Genomic DNA, 24,054 nt, shown 5'->3' on the forward strand with positions numbered 1-24,054 from the left:
TGAGGAAGGCAAGTCAACTGCATCTCTAACATTGTAAAATGAAAAATGAATCTGGAAAGATTTAAATATTCATTAATTCTGGAGGATATGTACCTAGGTGTTGTTCACATTACTCTCTTTAATTTTTACATTTGAGTATTTAATAATAAAAACCATATAACCACGATCATCTATGTAAGTCTGTTGTAACACAGTCCCACACTTCCCAGTATAAAAACATGAGAATCTGTTAATAGTAAAATAATGGCTCCATAGATTCTCCAGAGGTATTTCCATAGCTCTCCCGTGTGGAATACTGAGGCTGTAGGGGCTTCATAGAAATAGCTGGTCTGTCTCTCTGAATCATTCGAGAAGTCTTCCTTTGGGTGAGGTTAGGTCTGTGCAACTCTTTGGCTAACAACAGCAAGAAAGGTGTGGATAGACATACTTGTTAAATCACATACTATCTACTCTTTTCTTCTGTCACCCTTTTACTCACTCCCTCTCCATCCTGTTAATATTTTTATGGTGCATTTCTAAAGCCTTTTGCTGGGGAGGCAGGAGAACAGGAAAACACTGTTATGTGTGGTGCATGTTTGCATCTGTTGAAGGTGGGGTAAGAGCGAGCTGGTTAAAATCTGGTACGTAAGAGAGACAGAAAAGCTAAGACTGGAGAAAACTAATCTGTAATTCTTCTAGTGATTTGGAAAGAACACTCCTGAGATTTCTCCTTTACTTTCCTACTACACTTCACTGTGTTACCAAATGTGTGGGGTTTTCTACACATCAAGCAAATCAGCCACACCAGCTGGGTGTCCTACGGTTTAACATCAGATCCCAGAGGTTGGGGGCTCAGGCCACAAGACTGCCCCTGCTTCCCTGCTTCAGATGTCAATCCCAAGTCCTGGTTGTCACCTCCTCTTCTGACTCACTTGCCATAAATCAGAGATTCTTAACAACTTCCTCCTTGGGCTCAATTAATTTGCTAGAGCAGGTCATATAGCTCAGGAAAATATTTGACATCCTAGATTATCCATTTAGTGTAAAAGATATAACTCAGGAACAGCCTTATGAAAGAGACGCAGGGGGCACAGAGCCTCCATGCCCGCCTGGTGTGCCACTCTCCCAGCACCTCTACAGGTCACCAACCCCAAATCACTTCCAATCCAGTCCTTTTAGGTTTTTATGGAGGCATCATAATGTAGGCACGATTGATTAAATCATTCGCAATGGGGGATTGGTTCAACCTCCAGCTCCTTTCCCCTCCCTGGAGGTGGGGTAGGGGCTGAAAGTCCCAACCTTCTAATCACATGGTTGGCTCCACCAGCAACCAGCCCCCATCCTTAGGGGCTTTCTGAAAGTCACCTCATTAACAAACTCAGGTGAGGTTGAAAGGGGCTTGTTATGAATAACAAGGCACTCCTCTCACCTTTATCACTTTCACTTTGGAGCTATTTGAGAACAAATATTTTAGCAAAAGATTACCCCATTGCTCTTATTGATTCGGAAATTACAAGAGTTTTAGGAGCTCTGTTCCAGGAAGACCAAATATATATTTGTTATTGTAAATCGCAATATCACATACAGAATTAGGTAAAACTGTTAACACTCTAACCATTGTATAGGCCCATTTCTCAGAATCCAACAAACGAAGATATGGTATAACGTTGAGATGAGGCAATTCATAAAATTATTCACCCAAACTGTAGACTTATAATGGCATGGTCTCTATTAATAGGTGTTCACATAGAACATAACTAAACAGAGTTATCTAAGACAAGACAAGGAAAAAAATATAAAGGAGTAAGTTTGAAATATAGAAATTATTCATACTTTTTTGTAATATAATAAACCTCAATATCCTTTATGCTATACATATATCATGCTAACAATATTTTATTACAATTGATTAAAAATCAGTTGGATTAAAAGCCAGTTGAACTTGACTTTATTATTCTCCTTTGACTAATTCCTTTGGAAGTCACTTATTTATATTTCATTATTTTTATCTGTACTATAGAATGGTATGAGATTATAGGCTATAGATTCATCTTTCATGGTCAAGTTGAATAATGCATGTTAATGAAACAAAGAGCTGTATAGACTTTTTTCATTTGTGTCTATAACTATTATTTGTAAATCTTCTGGAAATCCCATTTGATGGGAGGTCATAAGTCCAGTGGACATGACCCAATACCAGGGCTCATGGCTTGGTGAGCTGAGGGCAAGCAGGATTTAAGTCCCCACACAGCCCTCAGTCAGACAAACTTGTTCAGGACAAGTTTGAATTGCATGTGGCAACCCTGATTCTTCTCTCCGAAAGTCATGATGGGCTATAAAACCCTGCCCTTTACATCAGCACAAGAACCCACACTCAAATATTAGAGGGCAGCCATAGCAGCCACATTTATTATATAGCAGTGCATTTCTTGATTTCAATGATTTACATGAATTTATGCAGAAGCAGATATCAGTAAATAATTAGGGTCATATAAATGCAGGCAACGAAGATCCTGTACAGACTGATCCTTTACAGACTGAGCTGAGTGGAAATGCAAACAGCAACACTGAGAAATCTGTGCAATGAGTACATCAGCTCTGATAGATCAAAGTTCATGGGCCAGTGTGGAACCCAGAACAGGATCAAGATGTAATGTACATCCAGGGCCTGTGTGTGTGTGTGTGTGTGTGTGTGTGTGTGTGTGTGTGTGTATCTTTTGTTTCAAAACTATTTAAATCCAAATAATATCTCTTTTGCTTAGGAAAAATGTGATTAAAGAGTCCATTTTGAGACCGTTGGTTAAGCGATAAGTACATACATGTATTTATAATAATTTATATATACATATATATTATAAAATTTTATGATGAGAAATTTAGCACTTGTGTTTGAATACTTTATTTCTATATTTAAAAGTTAAGATCTCCAGAATTCAGGGCTTGGTTGGAGGAAACCCTTCAACAAAGCATGGCAAGATTATTTCTTAGATTTTTGTTATTGGTCTTAGAAGTCGTCTAGGCCAAGCTTTTGCTGCTCACTGTGGTCCCCTTTCTATAGTATTTGTGTCAGTCAATCATCTCAGTATGAGTAGTCTTGGTAATAGGAAACTCACTGTATTTGAGGTAGCCTGTGATCTTTTGGGCCGCCTTAGCTATTAGATACAATCATATTCATGCAGAGATGAAATCTTTTTTCTTATAATGTCTGTCCATGGACCTTGCTTCTGCTTCCTGGACAAACCTAGAACAAGATTGGTCTCTCATCTCTGTGGTAATGCTGCGAATGTATGAAATGGTATAATTTTCTCATCTCTAGACTGGAAAATCATAAAACAAACTGAAAAAGGAAGGAAAAAAACAGGAAGTAGAGATTATCCAAGTCTTTGTTTTTGCAGACACTTGCACCCCTTTCGGAGAATTTCTTATTTGTATAGAATAAAAACTCTCTTTTTGTGATTATATAACCACATGCTGAGCAAATGTGTCTTGCTTTCCCACTGTTGATGAATAACACAGAGGAAGAAGAGCCTTTATAAGGGCAGAGGAACCAATTACCTAACCTCCCTCTCTCTAAAATTGTAGTTAATATAAAAACAGAGGAAAAAATAGTGTTTAGGATGATGCTAGTTCATAGCATACATTTATATCATGAGATAAACATCTTAGGTTTTTCCCTCAATGGACTTTTGTTGGAAATTATAGAATTTGGTACAAGTATTTAAGGTCATTTGGTATCAATAAGTTTCTAAGCAGTAGATGAGAAGAGGGTATCATAGTCTTTTTTTCATTCCAGAAGATGTATTCCAAAATACTAACTTTAATTTTTACTAACAGCAAAAACTTTTTTAAGAAGCAGACCTAGAAGGTTCCCCCCCCGCAAACACATATAACTCTCAGAATGGAGGGTTAGATAAGTTACTTTTGATACAATGATTATTATATCTCCATTCAAATTATGGTTATAAAAACAGGAATAAATGGGGAAATATTCATGATAATGTATGTTTCAGTTAGGAATACTTTTAGCTTCAAATACCAGAAAATGCAAATATCAGTGGTTTGAAAAAATTGGACTTTTTCTTACCTGATAAAAGGTCTTCATATAGGCTTTTGCTGGACTAAATTCTCCAATCAAAAGACATAGAGTGCCTGAATGAATTAAAAAAAAAAATCTACATGTTGTCTACAAGAGACTCACTTTAGATATAAGGACACACACAGACTGAAGGTGAAGGGATGAAAAAGATGTTTCACACAAATGGAAGTCAAAAGAAAGCTGGGGTAACTATACTTAGACAAAATAGACTTAAAAACAAAGGAAATAATAAATATCAGAGCACAAATAAAAGAAATAGAAACTAAAAAGATAATAGAGAAGATTATTAAAACTAAGAGCTGGATATTTGAAAAGGCAAACTAAATTGGTGTCTTTGGCTAGACTTACCAAAAAAAAAAGAGAGAGAGAGAGAGAGAGAGAGAGGACTTAAATAAACAATATCAGAAATGAAAGAGGAGATGTTACATCTGATACCACAGAAGTACAAAGACGCGTAAGAGACTGCTATAAACAATTATATGCCAACAAATTGGACAACCTAGAAGAAACTGATAAATTCCTAGAAATATACAGTCTACCAAGACTGAATCATTATGAAATAGAAGGTCTCAACAGAATGATTAGTAAGCAGATTTAATCAGTAATCAAAAACCTCTCAAAAAAACAAAATCAAGGACGAGAAGCCTTCACTGATGAATTCTACCAAACATTCAAAGAAGAATAATACCAGTCCTTCTCAAAGTCTTTCAAAAAACAGAAGAGGAGGGAACTCCTCCAAACTTATTTTATAAGGCCATCATCACCTTGATACCAAAACCAGAGAAGGATGCCACAAGCAGAGGAAATTACAGGCCAGTATTCTTAATGAATTTACATATAGAAGTCCTCGACAAAATATTAGCAAACCAAATTCAACAATACATTAAAATTATCATACACCATCATCAAGTGGGTATTATTTCAGGGATGCAAGGATGGCTCAGCATCCTCAAATCAGTCAATGTGGTACACTACATTAACAAAATGAAGAATAAAAATCATGATATCTCAATAAATGCAGAAAAAGCATTTGGCAAAATCCAACAACAATTTATGATAAAAACTCTCAACAAAGTGGGTATAGAGGGAACATACCTCAACATAATAAAGGCCATATATGACAAACCCTCAGCTAACATTACGCTCAATAGTGAATGGCTAAAAGCTTTTCCTCTAAGATCAAGAACAAGACAAGGATACCCACTCTGGCCACTTTTACTCAACATAATATTGGAAGTCCTCATCAGGGCAATTAGACAAGAAAAAGAAATAAAAGGCATCCAAATTGGAAAAGAAGAAGTGAAAGTGTCACTATTTGTGGATGACATGATATTATATATAGAAAGCCCTAAACACTCCATCAAAAAAACTGTTAGAATAAATGAATTCAGTAAAGTTGCAGGATACAAATTTAATTCACAAATATTTTGAGTTTCTATACACTAATAACAAACTATCAGAAAGAGAAGTTAAGAAAACAATCCCATTTTCAGTTGCATCAAAAAGAATAAAATACCTATGTATAAATTTAACCTGGAGGTGAAAGACAAATTTAATGCCATCCATATAAAAATTCCAATAGTATTTTTTACAGAAATAAGAAAATTAATCTTAAAATTTATATAGAACCACATAAGACCCCAAATAGCCAAAGCAAACTACCAAAATACCAAGGGCATTTTTCACAGAACTAGAACAAATAATATTAAAATTTGTATGGAAACACAAAAGACCCTGAATAGACAAAACAAAATTTAGAAAGAAGAACAGAGCTGGAGTAATCACACTCCCTGACTCCAGACTATACTACAAAGCCACAGTAATCAAAACGGTATGATACTTGCACAAAAGCAGATGCATGGATCAGTGGAACAGAATAGAGAGCCCAGAAATAATCCCATGCAGTTATGGTCAGTTAATCCACCCACAACAAAGGAGGCAAGAATACACAATGGAGAAAAGACAGTCTCTTCAATAAGTGGTGCTGGGAAAACTAGACAGCCATGTGTAAAAGAATGAAATTAGAACATTCTCTAACACTGTACACAAAAGTAAACTCAAAATAGATTAAAGGCCTAAATGTAAGACCAGAAACTATAAAACTCCTAGAGGAAAACATAGGCAGAACACTCTGACATAAATCGCAGCAATGTTTTTTTGGATCTGTCTCCTAAAGCAAAGGAAATAAAAGCAAAAATAAACAAAAGGGACCTAATTAAACTCAAAGACATTTTGCACATCAAAGGAAACCATCAAGAAAACAAAAGGGCAGCATATTGAATGGGAGAAAATATTTGCAGATGATATGACCGATAAGGGATTAATATCCAAAATATAGAAACAGTTCAAACAACTCAACTTCAAAAACAAATAACCTGATTTAAAAATGGGCATCAGTACTGAATAGATGTTTTTCAAAAGAAGAAAAGCAGATGACCAACAGGCACATGAAAAGATGCTCAATATCACTAATCATTAGGGAAATGCAAATCAAAACCACAATGAGATACCATTCGACCCAGCAATTCCACTCATAGGTGTACACCCCCCAAAAAACAAAAACATTAATTTGAATAGATACACGCACCCCAATATTCACAGCATTATTTACAATTGCAAACATATGGAAGTAACCTAAGTGTCCATCAACAGATGAACGTATAAAGAAGGTGTGGTCACTTTATACAATGCAATACTACTCAGCCATAAAAAAAATGAAATTTTGCCATTTGCAGCAACATGGATGTACTTGGAGGGTATTACGCTAAGTGAAATAAGTCAGAGAAAGTATAACATCACCTGTGTATGGAATCTGAAAAATACAACAAACTAGTGAATATAAGAAAAAAGAAGTAGACTCACAGATATAAAGAATAAACTAGTGGTTACCTGTGGGGAGAAGGAAAGGGAGAAGGGAATATAGAGGTAAATACTGGCATTAATTCTGTTATTTAAAGACGTCATAAAAATTTTAAGCTTTTTCCACCCTTTAGTTCTGCCACACTCAGGCATGCCACCTCAAGGTCACAGAATGACTGCCACAGCTCTAGACACCACAATTAAATTCCAAGACAGGAATGAGTGGGAAGAGAAGGTAAAAGGGCACAATGGCTTGGATGATGAGAGCATTTCTTTTCTCATACCTCTCTTTTAATGAAAATTAAAGTATCTTCCTGAAAACCTGCAAGCTGACTTATCCAAATATCTAACTGAACAGATCTTATTAACCTGGCCAGGTAATAACAAGTGAAAAAAAAATCAGTTTCACAATTATATGATTACTTATGACTAGTTAAAAAGTTTAAGAAACTAGTTTAAAATTATGACCAGTAGCTGAGAAAGGTAGAATCATGGGGAACATGTTTATTTTTTCTCTGGTTTCCTAAGTCTTTGTAATATGGCTACACTAGTTTGATAATGAAAGCATGCACTTCTAGTGAAAATAAGTTCATTTGAACGCAAAGTAATTAGACTTGCCTGAAAGACTCATTGATTTATCTAAAACCTTCTCTTACTTCCCACTCCACATATCTGTACTTTCGCAAAGCAGGGAAAAGGGTGGGGAAGCCCTGCTAAGAACTTTACGGTCATTCTTTTAACTACAGAGCGTGCAATGTCACAGCCCACATCTTGTCCAGTGTCTTCTGACTCAGAACATGATTATGTTGATTTACTTAAAAATCCATCCTGCAAATCATATTTATTTTTTTAATAAATTTATTTGTTTTATTTATTTTTATTTTTGGCTGTGTTGGGTCTTCATTGCTGCACACGAGCTTCTCTCTAGTTGCGGCGAGCGGGGGTTACTCTTCGTTGCGGTGCAGGGGCTTCTCATTGCAGTGGCTTCTCTTGTTGTGGAGCACGGGCTCTAGGCGTGCAGGCTTCAGTAGTTGTGGCACTCGGGCTCAGTAGTTGTGGCACATGGGCTTAGCTGCTCCACGGCATGTGGGATCTTCCCGGACCAGGGCTTGAACCCATGTCCCCTGCATTGGCAGGTGAATTCTTAACCACTGTGCCACCAGGTAAGCCCTGCAAATCATCTTTAAAACATAGAATATACTTAGTAGTGAGCTGGAAATGTGATTCGTTTTGTGACCTCCTTCTTGTCGCTTCTACCTTACTGGCCCCTCCTAGTCTCATTTGATGGCTTCTCCTGATTTTCCAACCTCTAAATGTGAAAGTCTCCTGACTCAGTACTCAGACCTCACCTTTGCTCTAGTTATACTCTCTAAATTATCTAATTCCCGTTAAGTCCACATTTATACCTTCAGCACAGATATTTTATTCAAACTTCAGACTCATTTATTCAACTACCTACTTGACATGTCTTCTTGGATGCTATTTATGCTTCTTAAACATTGTACAAATACCAAACTCTTGAAATCCCTCAAATCTGCAGGGTTATTTGTTTTTTCATCTCATAAAATGCACCTCTACCTGTCTAGTTTCTAACACAAAAGGATTGGCATCATTCTTTTTTTTTTTTTTAACATCTTTATTGGCGTATAATTGCTTTACAATGGTGTGTTAGTTTCTGCTTTATAACGAAGTGAATCAGTCATACATAAACATATGTTCCCATATGTCTTCCCTCTTGCGTCTCCCTCCCTCCCACCCTCCCTATCCCACCCCTCCAGGCTGTCACAAAGCACCAAGCCAATATCCCTGTGCCATGCGGCTACTTCCCACTAGCTATCTACCTTACTACGTTTGTTAGTGTGTATATGCCCATGACTCTCTCTCGCCCTGTCACAGCTCACCCTTCCCCCTCCCCATAACCTCAAGTCCGTTATCTAGGAGGTCTGCGTCTTTATTCCTGCCTTACCCCTAGGTTCTTCATGACATTTTTTTTTCTTAAATTCCATATATATGTGTTAGCATACGGTATTTGTCTTTTTCTTTCTGACTTACTTCACTCCGTATGACAGACTCTAGGTCTCCTGCTGCAGTTAAATTCATTGGCAAACTCGTTCAGCTCTCCTTCTAAAGATGCCTCCGATCTGACCGTTTCTCATAACCTCCATTGCTCCCACCCAGAGAAGGCAGGTGACTGGGACACAGTCACACAGCTTATTGAGAGAGCCAGAACCCAATTCTAAGATATCTCGTATATAGACCAGTGTTCATCCAAAGTATAAAATGTCTGCAGATATGTTTTTTGTTGTTCTTTTATTGTTTTTTTTTGCGGTACATGGGCCTCTCACTGTTGTGGCCTCTCCCGTTGCGGAGCATAGGCTCCAGACGCGCAGGATCAGCGGCCATGGCTCACGGGCCCAGCCGCTCCGTGGCATGTGGGATCTTCCCGGACCGGGGCACGAACCCGTGTCCCCTGCATCGGCAGGCGGACTCTCAACTACTGCACCACCAGGGAAGCCCCACAGATATGTTTTATTTCATATTTATACCTCCTCATGACTTAGGTCTGAAAGGTGTTCAACCTAAAATCTAATCATCAACAGAGATGAGTTTTTTCATGTAAAGGCAGTTTTCTTGTTGCAGGTTAGGTGGCTGCCATGGTGTCTGGTCAACATAACTCAGATGTACCCATAGCATTCACTCAGGAAAATGTGTGTGTGTGTGTGTGTGTGTGTGTGTGTGTGTGTGTGTGTGTTTGATAGAGACAAGATTTAATTAAAAAAAAATACACACCCACATAAGTGCTTGATGATGGAATATCCAAGGATAGACCATTTCCTTATAGAGTTTAGCATCTATTTGTAGTTTTGTATATAGTGGGCTTGGGTTTGAATGCCTAAAAAATCATAAATAAATAAACATGTTGAAACATCATTAAAAATTGTAATACTCAGTCTTAAGAGAAAAAGCAGACTATAATGATAGAAAATAATGTGGGGTGACTTATTTAGATGACATAGTCAGGGAATGACACTCTGAAAAGTGGACATTTGGTCTGAGACCTGAAGGATGAAACACAGCGGGAAGAAACTGCATGGGCACAGGCCTTGGGAGAGAGCTGGGAAGGACATTCTCAAATGTTAGATAGCAGGTAAGGAGTAAGTGAAATCCTAGATAAGGTATTATGGGCCATAATAGAGATGTTTGAGGTTCATTCCAATTGCCATGGAAAGCCTTTAAAAAATTTAAAACAGGAGAATGATGTTTTTCTTTGCAAAAATTATTCTAGGTAATAAGACCAAAGCAGGGGTTAAATCCATATGTGGAGAAGGTTAGCACCCTTCACCGTCACAGCATTGGTGTCACTGGTTTGTGAAGGAGTGAGGTCCCCATCAGTAGGTACTTGTGCCACCACAAGACAGAATATTGCAGAGAGGGCCTATGGGATTATAGATTGGGCATTAGGTTATATATGGACCTTTCTAATCATCCCCAAACTTTGAGCTCCTGTAGTACTATTAACTGAGCTAATTATTAAAGTCTCTTTAGGAATGATAGAAAAATCATAAAATCAAAGGGGTTATTATTTAGAACAGAATTCTCCAAAACCTTATATATTAAATATATACTCACCTACAAAGTGGATATCCCCTTCTCAAGATGAGGCTGACGTATACGATGTGAACCTTCCATTAGGACAGATGGTCTCAATCGTTTTGGAAATATATATCATCTAGTGGTGGTGTTTAAAATGAAGATCCAGGGCTCCCATCCCTTGGAGATTCTAATTTAATAGATCTGAAGTGAGGCCTGAGAAATTGCAACCTTAATAAGCATCCTAGGAGATCCCAATAGGCGAGGTGGACCAGGGCTGCACTTTAGGAAACAGTGGACTTGGTGATGTCCCTATGCAGATTCTAGCTCTCCTTCACCTCTTGTTGTCATCCACCAAGATCAGGAGTATTGTAGCTCTGAGGATATTTTAACTTGCATTGTCACGTCACTCAACCTTTATGAACCAAACCCCCTTCATCTGTAATAAAAGCATAAGATGCTTTTGTGAGGACCAGAAATGCAAAATGCGGACCTGAGAGCCTGGCATATCATACCTGTTTAATAAACAGCACCTACTGTCTGCCTTATTTCTGTCTAATTTATTTAGCCGCCTCTTTCCTAGTTATCTTGGTTTACTGACGCCGAGTCAGCATTGACCTGTGTTGGTTTGCTTCTACATTATTGTCATCTTCCTCTTGCCTCCACCTCGCCCACAAATTCCCAGAGACCTGCAGCTATCACCTTAATTCAAGTTTTGCACTCTCTCTGCATCATTATAAAGACACTAGAATAAAAATGCTAATATTACAGCTGTGGAATAACTGTAACTATCAAATTCTTTTACTCTTGTGTTTCCTGCTACCTAAATTAATTCTCTTTTGTAGAACCCCTCATCTTTCTTGTTTAACGTGAGTACTGGGAAGCAGAGAAGACTATGCAGTGGCTAGATGAGGTTCTGGAAAAAGCTACCAAATGATGAGAAACATTTGCATTGCATTAGCTTCCATAGAATATAAACAAAGTTTGAAGGGAGAGAGGAAAGTCAGTCCACTCTGGGGCACTGGGCACACTAATTTGTATCTGTTGTCTTCAAAAATTCAAATTGGTGGGGCTTCCCTGGTGGCGCAGTGGTTGGGAGTCCGCCTGCCGATGCAGGGGACACGGGTTCGTGCCCCGGTCCGGGAAGATCCCACATGCCGCGGAGCGGCTGGTCCCGTGAGCCATGGCTGCTGAGCCTGCGCGTCCGGAGCCTGTGCTCCGCGACAGGAGAGGCCACATCAGTGAGAGGCCCGTGTACCGCAAAAAAAAAAAAAAAAAAAAAAAAAAAATTAAATTGGAAAGTCCTTGAAGTGTAAAAGAAAAATAATAAAATGACTAAAATATGGCTGAATGAATCCCCTTTTTTCAAATCTTCACGTATGTGCAGTAAAGAGCCTGTTCTAGTTTGTTTGAAATTAAAAGGAAATATTCTTCGAATTAAATGTCATTGCAAGCAAACTCTAGGTTGTGCTGGAGGATGATCAAGGGACAAGTTAAATGAAATATTTGGGGAATCTGAATAGACACAGAATCTGGCTGGTTTCATTTGCTGCGTTCCATTTAATCTGTCTTTCAATAGGTCCAGTAAGATGCCCAAAGAAATAGCTATGTCTTTCTGAACAAAAATATTGTCACGTGGTCTTATTTTGTCTTTAAATAAACTCCTAAGAAAAGTTTTACAAGGGTGTAAAATTGAAACCACAATTAGCTACCTATTTGGTAATTTGTTTATTTAAGAGAATAAAATGAGACTTGTGCCAGAAAATCCAGGTTCCCCGATTGCCAAGGCTTGTTAAGCCCTCCCTGTCAGTTTCTGCCTAACTTCCTCTCTCCCTGACCCCTCCTCTGGACTGGGAGAGCTGGGATTTTTGTATCATCCAGTCTTATATATTTGAAAAGGGAGAAAGTATAGTGAACACTGCGCTTTCTCCTCCTCTGTTTGCAAAAGCTGGAAAAAAGCTTGACCTTCCCAGGCAGCTCACTTATGGTTCATATTTGATTTGAGGGAGGAGAGGTAGGGAGGGACAGGAATCATGAATATGAAAATGTAGGAATAATAGCCATTATTATTTAATAGACATTATGAGGCAGGGATATTTACATCATGCCTATTTCTTTTCTCTAGGCACTGTTGGAAACAGGTTAGCCTACCTTCACTAGGGTAGTGGCTAAAAGACAGTATCCTGGATTAGAAAACTACGAAGTAGCCCTGAAGAGTCCCTAAGGATTCCCAAATGCTGAATTCATGTACACACAGTAGTTTTCTTTACTGAGTGAAAGTGCCTCATAATTTCATTTTATATTTTGAAGAAAGGGCTTTGTTTGGCATTATTTAACTTCATTTGTTTGTTTTTTTTTTTCTTAATCGGTTTCCTAATAGAAAATAAAATTTTCTATTTATGCTTACTGAAGACTTTACTAAAAGTAGCAGGTCAGGATGAAAACTATGGGCATGAGATGGACTGTTCAGGGCAGTTCTGACTTTATTTTTAAAGTTGCTGGTTAAAAATGATTCCTGCTAAATAATAAAGCAATAGATTTGGCTACAAACAATTGCCCTCATTTGATGTGCTTTAATAAAAACTAATAGGTTCCAAGTTTATTTCACTCATTTGCTTAACAAATACTTATTGAGCACCTACTATGTGCCAGGCACCATTCCAGAGGTTGTGACTAAATTAATGAACAAAACAAACCACTGTCCCTTAGAGTGTTCATTCCAGTGACAGAGTATAGGTAATCTAATTTTTAAGAAAGTAAACAGATTATGTGAAAGACCATTTGTCTAAACGACTACTTCTATTAGACAAGAACCCCAGAGAACTGGGGCATATTTTAGTATTATTTCAGATGTATTCGTAGAGAATCAATTGTGGATAAAATACCAAACACGTTTTGTTATTATTGCCTGTGAGATTTTCTGGTTTCTCCCTCATTCATTTTACTTTTGATGAATCCTGCCCTCCTGTCTTAATTAAAAATCATTCTTTTTCTAAATGAAACTCATTTACTGAATTCTAAGAGACAGTGCACCTGAAAAGAAATAGCACCACTCACCACTGAAGTTCACACAGCTGAAAAATGGAATTTGCAAAACTTACTGGTGATTTTGCTAATACCAAATTATGATAAAGAGTATACTAAACTTGCTTTGAATTTATTCGTCTTAATGAGCTTTTATCTTTGTTTATTGGAAATTTAAAAATTTGTTGATCTAGATTCTTTCTACTTCATCAAAATCACTATTTGTCTTTAATCAAGTTATTTTTATTAAGCCATTCAAATGCATGGTTAAATACATTTTAAGATGTTTCCGAATAGGTATTCATGCATATGCTACAAAATTCAAACACTAAAAAGAGAATATGATGAAAATCAGTCTCCTTTCCTTTTTTGTTCTCAGCCACGCAGGTGCCCTCCCTCATTCGTTTACTGTGACTAGGTTCTTCTAGATCTTTCCAGTGATATTCTAAAGGAGCTTCTCAGACTTTACAATGTGCATATGAATCTTGTTAAAATACAGATTCTTATTCAGGGGGTGTGTGCTGAGGCTTGAGATTCTCCATTTCTAAGAAGTTCCCAGTGAGGCTGCTAGCTTCACTGGCGAGGTGGTGAAGCACATTAGTTTATATTTGTCTCCGTGTTTACTTGTTTATTGGCCTTAAGAGAGCAAGATGTACTCATACATATACACAACTTTCTGCTTTCTACTATGACTTCAGCCCTAGGGTTCCGGCTTTGAGCTTTGCTTTGTTACAAAGTTTTCTTCTAATCTTTGCCTGAAGTGATCATTTATGCAGTATGTTAGAAATCAAACCATAAATGATGAACGTTAGCAATATAACCATTTGAAGCATGCTACTAGGTGATGTGTACATTGTAATGACTAGGAGAATCCCTCTTTGCAAATTTGCCATCTGCTTTTTAAAGTAAGGTTAGAATAAGTCCTCAATTCCAAGCAGCCTCTAAATTTTAGCAGAGAGCATACTGAGGACTTTAGCTTGCAGCCAGTACCATTAATCTAATACAGATGCCATCATACTTGGAAACGATGCAATTAAGCTCCCCGAAAGCAATATAAAGTGCAAAGATCATTTAAATATTTTAAAGTCATAAGCATTCATATTCTCTGTACCTGGATAAAGTAGTCTCGAGAGATGGCAGTGATCGATATCACAAGAGGTACAGATGTTGTCTTTGTTGGACCTGTATGTAAGTGTAATTCAGACAGCTTGGGAGCAACCCATAAAAGAAAATTAAAATTTCATGCTTGTTTCTTCCCCTCTACAAGAAAATGGAGGCCTATAAGATTCAAGTTTGCCCATCTGTGTGGTATGCGAGTCTGTTGACATGAGTACTTGCTAACGCAACACAAGATTTGGTTTTAAAAGAGAACCTGTATCAGGGGCACTTTTCAGAAATAAAGATTTGGACCATCAAAGTCTCAGTTTCTGTGTCTTCGGCAGAAGGAGCCAGGGGTACAGGTTTCTCTTTGATGCCCAGTTAGTATCTCTCAGTGATGCTCAGTTAGCATCTCTTAGTATCTCTCCGTGTGTCTTTTGGTGTCACTGGCTCGGGGTCTCCATGTGGAGGATTCTTAGACCGGGTGCTGAGCTGGTTGTCTTAAAGGACCAAGGTTGAGGGGGAGAGTGATCTGGATCTGTCCAATCTCTTAAGCATACACCTTTCTACCACCAGTCGTGAATCTCAAACTTAGGTGATGTAGGCGTGTACTGAACAGTATGCAGAGTCATAGAAAACAAACAGCATATCCTCCTGAATTTTCAATTGAATTAAAAATATGGCAGGTCCATATTAAAACATAATAAAAAAAACACTCAAACAAGCATAAATGCAAAATTCTGTTGGATTTTTAAGTTAACCTGAGATTTCAAACCAATATCTATCGAGCTTAGAGCAGTGCCTCTAGGCTCCTTGGAAAGCACATTTAGTGGCTTTGGCCACTAAATACCCTTCTACCTAGTAGAAGGGCATTTCAATGGGGAAATTTTAGGAATACTGAAGAGGTCAGAATCCAGATCGTTTGAATTGCAACTACATTTCTTTGTCTCCTGAGGGACTCTGGAGTGGGCTATGCAAAATATTTTGGAGCCAAGAAAGTTGTTGTCATGTTTTTGAAATATTGACTTTCTGGAGGAAATGAGGAAGTATCCTAGAGGTTGTTGAGAGATCCAGACCGGCTTAGGAGATGTCATCAATGAACTTCTAATAAATGATCTCTATAGAGAAAAATCTGTGCCTTTGAGGTCTTTGTAGACTGAAAGGGTAAAAATATTTTTCTAGAATTAACCCATTTCTGCTGGAAGTAGAGAACAAGTCACTTCTTTACAGAAAGGATGCATGACGTAGTAAACATTGTTTGTCACATAGACTGGATTTTAATCCCTCCCTTCAAACCTTGGACTGGACACTGAAGTTCTCCAGGTCTTAGTGTTCTCATCTGAAAAATGGGCTGAGGATGAAAGGAGCTAGTAGTGGATCAGTGTTTGCGTTCTCCTCTTTTTTTTCCTTCTATATTTTTCCTTTCCAACTCCCATTCCCTTTGTGCCTGGCAGTCGACAATGAATAGTACATCTCCATTTGAATGGGAAAGTGGTACCCTACAGTAGGGACTCAGAGCAAATGGCCTGGGTCTCCACCAACCCTGAGATTCCCTCTGGTGATCCATGAAAGCTTTTGGCTAAGGAGCCATTTAGATAAATAATCAACTACTCAGAATGTAAACACATTTAAATCTTACTGTTTACCGGCACTTCGAAACTAAATTTACACAAAAGGATGACCTAGAAACAAGGAGGAAAAAGCTGTGTGGCATTTAGATGCATATCACATATGCATAATTGATTCTTTAAAAGGTTAGGGCTTCCCTGGTGGCGCAGTGGTTGAGAGTCCACCTGCCGACTCAGGGGACACGGGTTTGTGCCCCGGTCTGGGAGGATCCCCCATGCCGCGGGGCGACTGGGCCCGTGAGCCATGGCCGCTGAGCCTGCACGTCCGAAGCCTGTGCTCTGCAACGGGAGAGGCCACAACGGTGAGAGGCCCGCGTACCGCAAAAAAAAAAAAAAAATTTAAAAGGTTAAGTACCCTTGACATATGTATGGTTGGTGATATACCCCTGATGGGTTCATAATCATTACGGCAGTGGCTTTGTTTTGCATAATTCTAAAGTAAATGTCACATTTCTTCTTTGGAGATTCCAGGACTGGTATTCAGAAAAGCATATGTTTCTAAGTAGATAGTTGGGAAGAGGAGCTACTCTTTTCCAAACAGAAGGACTATTCACGTAGCTAGTACACTAAGCTTTATGAGAAGCCGACTGCCACTAAATTCTCTCGAATTGAAATGCAATTACATATCAAGGACAGGACAAGTGCTACCTATAAACAGAAAAGCTCAAATACATGACTTTTTTTTTTTTCTGTTTTGCTTTGTTTTTGCAGGGTATTTGCAGGAAGAATTCAGTACCCCAAACACACTATAATCCTTAATTGAAATGCACATATCAGGCAATTTGGTGAATCCTTTAGCGGCTTTTTTCAGAAGCTTATTGTAGCTCTGAAGGACTGGTCTTTTCTTATGTCCATAAACAATTATAAAGATGCTAAGGAAATTAATAAAAGAAGCAAGTCACTAAAAAGTATGTAGAATGAAATACCATAATATATGCCATAAGAATCAGAAAAAATAGGCAACATGAGGATACATATGTAAGTGGTAAAAACTATGTAAATGGGAATGATTATTACAAAAATTCAAGTTTTGGTTTTCTTCTTTGGGGAAGGAGGGAAATACAATTTGTGTGGTGCTCACAGGGGTTTTCACCATCCACGGGTGTTTACTGTTGTTTTTAAATACTGTTATTAAACCTTTTTTCAGGTGTGTTATATTTTCTAATTTTTGAAAATGGAAAAGGCAAAATAACAAAACACAGTGAAGAGAAAGCACAAATTAAGTTGGTTTAAAAAAAAGAAAAAGACAATGTAATATGGTAATCATAATAAAAGTAAATATATCAGTCTCAGGTTGGTGGATGTATCTTCATGTCGTACTTTAAAAAAAATTAAATGCATGCTATGTGCAAGACACAGCTATAAAATACAAGTCCCTGCAAGGGTCAAAAGTAGAAAGACAGATACAAACTAACAAAAGAAAACTATTGTGGCTGTTTAAATGATGGGAAACTGGACTTTAGGACAAAATGTAATGTTATGTATTTTCTCTGTCTCTAATTCCTATTTCTCCATTCATACTCTGAGCCTGGGCCATCCAGGCATCTGCTCCAACCCTCCAGGTCTTTTGATAATTATCTCCACCCATTTTTGTCTTATTCCTAGCTAGTCATTTTAAAAGCCCTGGATCTTCAGTTTCTCAACTCTGGGAGTAGTTATCTGTGTACCACTGATTTGGTACTTACGATATGCTGTATTTTCATGTTACAGATATTCATGCATTTCTTTAATTATGTTGTAACATCCTAAAGCTAGAGATTATACTTTATTCATCTTTTTACACCCCCCTGTCACCTCACTCTAGGAACTGCCATATGGTAGAACCATGTCACATGGCATATAGTAGAGTCAATAAACATGTCAGCAGTCGACTGAAAAATGGCTTCTGAAAAAACATTAAAAGCTCTTTCAGGACATTTGAGTACTTTGCCAATGTTCTGCATTTGCATTTTCTAAGCTAGCTCTCAGCCTAAATTTTAGAATGGAAGGAGGAAGAGAAACTAATGGTAAGAGAGTTACCCAGAACTGTGCAGAGTTGGTGAGACCAAGACCAATAGGAGGGTGCCCCGCTCTGGACCTAGCTGGGAACTCCCATAGGTTCAAGGCTGATCTTTAAGGCTGATCTTTAAGGCTGCCTCTCTCTGCACCTGGAACAAAGTCCATCACATCATACACCATCAATAGATGCTTCTTCAAAGTGTGAGAGAATTAAACATTAGTCTTGGATCATTTAATTCACTCCCATGGCCTCAAAACAATGTGCCACTGAAGGCTTCCCAGTATGGATTTTAAGCTCTGACTGTTCTGCAGAGGGAGAGGGTGACTGGGCAAGGAGATGGGTAAGCCCGGCCCAGGCAGGATGCAGATGTTAGCACTTGGATTTTTACTCTGGGCTTAGGACGTGATTGGAGCAAACCTGAGTAGAGTGGGTTTGGTTCTGCCAGCTGATGGGGGTCTATGGAAACATGCAACAGATGTTTAAAAAGAGATGGGAAAGCCCATGGAACAGATCATCAGTGCCTGTCCTGCTGGCCACCAAGAAGTAGTGGGGATTCCTCTTTTCTCATGGCATACAAGATATGATGTCTGCTGCAAACCTCTTTTAAAATCCTAGTTTTTTGCTTGTTTCTTTTTTTTTTGCGGTACGTGGGCCTCTCACCGTTGTGGCCTCTCCCGTTGCGGAGCACAGGCTCCGGACGTGCAGGCTCAGTGGCCATGGCTCACGGGCCCAGCCGCTCCGCGGCATGTGGGATCTTCCCGGACCGGGGCACGAACCCGCGTCCCCTGCATCGGCAGGCGGACCCTCAACCACTGCGCCGCCAGAGAAGCCCTAAAATCCTAGTTTTTTAATAAGTAATACATAAAACATATGATATAAAATTCAAAGGATATAGTAAGAATATGGCAAAAATAAGTATTCCTATCACCTCTGCCCATAGTTGCTCTCTCTGAAGACATCTGCAGTTACCAGTTAACCCACTTGGTTTTAGGTATACCTAAACACTTCCTGTTTGGGGATACACGTACATGTCTATATGGGTTTATATATTTTCTGACAAATAGTTCATCTAATAACATACTACACCGAATCATGATTTTTTTTCATTTAACAATTTATGCCACAGTTCTTTCCATTTTTCGTTTTCTTTTTATTATCTTTAAAATCCCAGCCTCTAATACTGTCTGATACACTGACTCTGTTCAACTTTAGTTTCGTGAGCAAATGAATGAGTGATTTCATAATAGTCTCTGATTCATTCTGAACCTGAAAGTCACCCACCAATGCATTTTATACATGTCTTGTCTTACACCCCATCTCTAATATGCATGGTTTGCCTGTAAACACCCTCTAAGTTAATCTCAAAAAATTTGAACCTCCCTTGAATGTTGTCTTTCAGGCTCTCCTCCAGAAGTTATCTCTAAGCGCTTAACAACTGTGTCCTGTTTTTTATTGCCCTACATTCTTATTTGTTAATATAGTAGCCATAAGATGTGAATAATACTCTTAATAATAATTTTTATTGAGTACTTATTTGTGCCAGACATCGTGCTAAGCATTTCTCACGAATCTCTACATCTATGAAGTAAGGAACAGTATCACCCTCTCTGTACACCTGTCAGTGCCCTCCCAGGATCTCCTTGACTCAACCTTAAGTTGCTGTGCAGACCATTTCCTTATATACGGTGGCTTCCAGCATCGTGCTGCCCAAGTGACCTCCGGAGAATGTGGTCAGCCCAATTGGGCAGGCCAAAGTGCTAACATATTGACAACCCCAAAGTGTCCTGACCAATGAGGTATAGACACTCATCGAGGTGGATAAATACCCTGGCTTTCTCTCCTCTTTGGGAAAAGTTTGAGCTGTGTTCTGCCCAGTCATTTCTTCTGTGTGTCCCTGTGTGATTGAGCCTGAGTTGCTCATATCTGTAAACCCCTTTCTGTCTCACCCTTTATTACCTTTCCTCCCTGCCCACTTCCTTACTTCCTAGAATCACCTGCCAAATAAACTGCTTACAGTCAAATCCTTGCCTCACGGTCTGCTTTTAGGGAAACCAAACCTAGGGAAACTGAGGTTCAGAATATGTGAGTAATTTGTTCAAGGTCATCTGTACATCAAGTGGCAGATTCAAGCTATGAACCAGAAGCCACACTCAGAAGCACCATTCCTTACTGTTAGGTAGATGGTAAGTGCCTCAAAGCAGGCCAAGGGATACTCTCTTCCCTCCATGGTGTGTTTCAAAATGCAAACCAATGTTGGAGCTTAATACATACTTCTGCTGGGCAATGCCGTTCTATGTTTTGGGGTGTCTCTTTTCCACCCCAGCCCATCAGGACTTGCATTTTTGGTAATGTTGGCTAAACATATGTGCTTGTGATTTGTTACTGAAAGTGCGATTTACAAAGAATTTCTCATGCTTGTTTACTTGCTGTCTTCTCCTTGTTGGTCTACAGATAGCAACTTCATCCTCGCCAACGCCCAGGTGGCTAAGGGTTTCCCCATAGTCTACTGTTCGGATGGCTTCTGTGAGCTTGCTGGATTTGCCCGGACAGAAGTCATGCAGAAGAGTTGTAGCTGCAAATTCTTATTCGGGGTTGAGACCAACGAGCAACTGATGCTTCAGATAGAAAAGTCCTTGGAGGAAAAAGCAGAATTCAAAGGAGAAATTATGTTCTACAAGAAGAACGGTGAGTTGGCTTTTTCTGATGGGTGCTCCTTGGACAGTTGTGAAAGGTCACCCACCTTCTTTTAACTCCCATTGCTGTAATTGCTCCATAACTCCCACTAAGGCTTAATGGTATTTTACATAAATACAGTCTGTTATTGAAGTTCCACAAATAACTTGGATGATGGCCTTGTTTTAGCCATTAACAGCATAAACTACCTGAAAATTTAGCATTAGAATTACAATTATTCAATGTCAATATATTAACTGAGGTAATATATGTTAAAATAAAGTGTATTATGTTGTGGTCATGCTTAAGATATATATCAGATATGATGGTTGTTAATATATTAACAGATTCAGAGATAGTTAACTATTCAGAGATAGTTTTCCATCTTTAAGAACCACATCTCAGCCTCAGTCATTAGGGACAGAGATCCAAGTGTTTGACAGCAGAAAAAGAAGTTAATTTAAAGGACATGAGCATAGGCATTTTCTCTTCCAGTTTCCTGTTCACAGAGCCTTTCTCACTATTCTTAAATTCTAGAGACAAAATAAGAGACACACAGTGTCTCAGGGTGGGAGTACATTTTCCTGGACTCAACACTGCCACTGGGCAATACTATTTTCTTGTGGCTATGGTTTTGACTCTCTTCTAAATGAAAAAGTATCTAGGCATGGGTGTAGTTTCCACAGTGCTTGGTTCCTACATGGGAATAGATACCATTATCCTGTAAGCCGTGGTAGAGGGGGTGAATCCAAGAGGCATTATACTGGAGAAATGCTAGATCAAAAATGAGAACAAACCATCATTTTCCAGTTTCTAGAATTCTGTCTCTTTTTTTAATACTTTTCCTTTGAGTAACATAGCCCCCTGAGTTTTATTTAGCTGGGCACATGGCCGCCTAGCTAAAGAATATATTCCCCAGCCTTCTTTGCAGTTAGCTAGGGCATGTGTCTAAGTTCTGGCCAATGATATATAAGAGTGAATGATTTATGCAACTTCTGGGTGAAATCCCTAAAAAACGAAATTGTTTGACCTCTAATTTCTCTTCTTCTCCTTTCCCGTGGTGTTGTGGACTGAATTACATCCCTTCAAATTTCATATATCAAAGCCCTAACCCCCAGTGTAACTGTGTGTAGGGATAGGGCCTTTTAAGGTTAAATGAGGTCATAAGGATGGAGCCTTAATCCAATATGACTGGTGTCCTTATATGAAGAGGAAGAGACACCAGGGATATGTGTACATAGAGGAAAGGTCATGTGAAGACACAGCGAGAAGGTAGCTATGTATGAGCCAAGGAGAGAAGCCTCACCTTGATCTTGGACATCCAGCCTCTAGAACTGTGGGAAAATAAATTCCTGTTGTTTAAGCCACCCAGTCTGTGGTATTTTGTTATGACAACCCTAGTAAACTCATACATAGGAGTCAGAATGTTAAGGCAAGGCTGGAAAGCCAGCTTCAACCATTTGTCAAGGTCGACAGCATAGAGTAATACAGAGCAACAATAGGTAAGGAGCCTGGGTGTGGTTTTAGGTCCACCTTTCCCATCCTAGACAAAGACACATCCAGTTCTATCTTGTTTGAATCACTCTATTTCTAGGTGTTTTTGTTACAACATTTAAATTGTACTCTAATTCAAGGTTTCACAACCTTAGCACTATTAACATCTGGGGCCAATAATTCTTTGTTGTGGGGGCTTTCCTGTGCATTGTGGACAATTAACAGCATCTCTGGCCTCTTTAATACTTAGTACTGGGGTCATTTTTAGGAGGAGGTATCGGAGCGTGAACATGGGAACTTCATCCTCTTTTAAAAGTTATTTGTCTTTGGAGGACAGTCCTTGATTGTGTGAATTTTGGATGCATGGTAGTCAGGAAGTATTGGCAAGCACCCCTCTGGGAGGAATAGGATTTCCAGTTCTTTGGCACCAGGAACACAGTTCAGACCATTGTGTCCTTCCCAGTGTCAATAGATAAGGCCTACATTGCAAATGCGATAAAATAAAAGGATTCTAGCTCTATCTAATTTTACCACAATCACTGAAAAGGGGGCCTGAGATAAAAGAAAATGGAGTTGGTCACTGAGAATGCAAACTGGTAGGGAGTGATAAAACCGCCATCTGGTGAACAAAGGGAAAAGGAGAGGCTTTGTCTGAAATATCCGCTGACTGCAGACTTGTCCTTCTTAAGATAGGTGCCTTGTACAGGTCTCTCCAAATCCATTTGTGTTTCTTCCTTTTTAAGCCTTCTCACAATATCCAAATGTGGCACTTCTGAGAAAGGTTAAGGCCAAGGAGGAGAGTTTAGTTGGCAAGGCCAAAGGGTGGAGACTTTGGAGGTCAGAAAAGTAGAAATATAAAGCACAGGGTGGGAGTGAACCCTTAAAAGAGTTTCCCGAGCCTAGTTTTTTATAAAGATGCCTACAACCTTGGACCCCTTTGGATGGAAATCATTAAAGGCACCAAGAAAGAATAAGGTTTTTAAAAATTAGGTAATAAATAAGAAGACAACTAGCTTCACAGATAAGCAAAACACTCAAACTTTTCTTCGGCTAAAGTACAGAGAGTAATATTTTATATTTTTATGTGCAGGAGTTAACATTTCTTATTTCTTGTCCTCCCTTTAAATTGCCCAGATTCTACCTATACATCAGAAATAGACCATTACGATGTCTTTTCAAAAAGCAGTCCCCTCCACTTCTGCTGATATACAAAAGGCATTAACCACGGCTATTCTAGACAAACAAATGTATGGGTACCTGAACCAAGGGTCACAATTTTATAAATTCGGTGTTTATCCTCATTGTTTTTTTTTAATATCAGCAATACTTTACTTATAGAGTGGTTCCCTCCTTTTTTACACACAGCATACTTTGCACACTATTCTATAGTTGCAGAGCAATATCTTTTACAACTGTGTATACCTTTTAGAACAACATATGCTGGATGACAATCACTCATTCTTTTGTACAGTATTACATCATATGGATCAATCATAGTATTCCATCAGGTGGCTCCACCCTAGTCACTTACAGTATTACATCAGGTGGATCCATTATAGTATTACATAGTCAGTTAAATAAACCTCTACTGATGGACACTTGTGTTCCCTCTA

General features: G+C 38.7%; 1 protein-coding gene across 1 annotated transcript in view; it reads left to right on the top strand.

The window, feature by feature from the left end:
• KCNH8 (potassium voltage-gated channel subfamily H member 8) overlaps positions 1-24,054 on the top strand; it is a 385,437-nt gene that overhangs the window by 105,628 nt on the left and 255,755 nt on the right. Inside the window, exon 2 of the mRNA XM_060010106.1 lies at positions 20,726-20,959. Within this exon, the coding sequence (XP_059866089.1) occupies positions 20,726-20,959 (234 nt within the window). The remainder of the gene's footprint in view (positions 1-20,725; positions 20,960-24,054) is intronic.

This window comes from Delphinus delphis, chromosome 4, assembly GCF_949987515.2.
Source record: "Delphinus delphis chromosome 4, mDelDel1.2, whole genome shotgun sequence".
NCBI classification, from domain to species: Eukaryota; Metazoa; Chordata; class Mammalia; order Artiodactyla; family Delphinidae; genus Delphinus; species Delphinus delphis.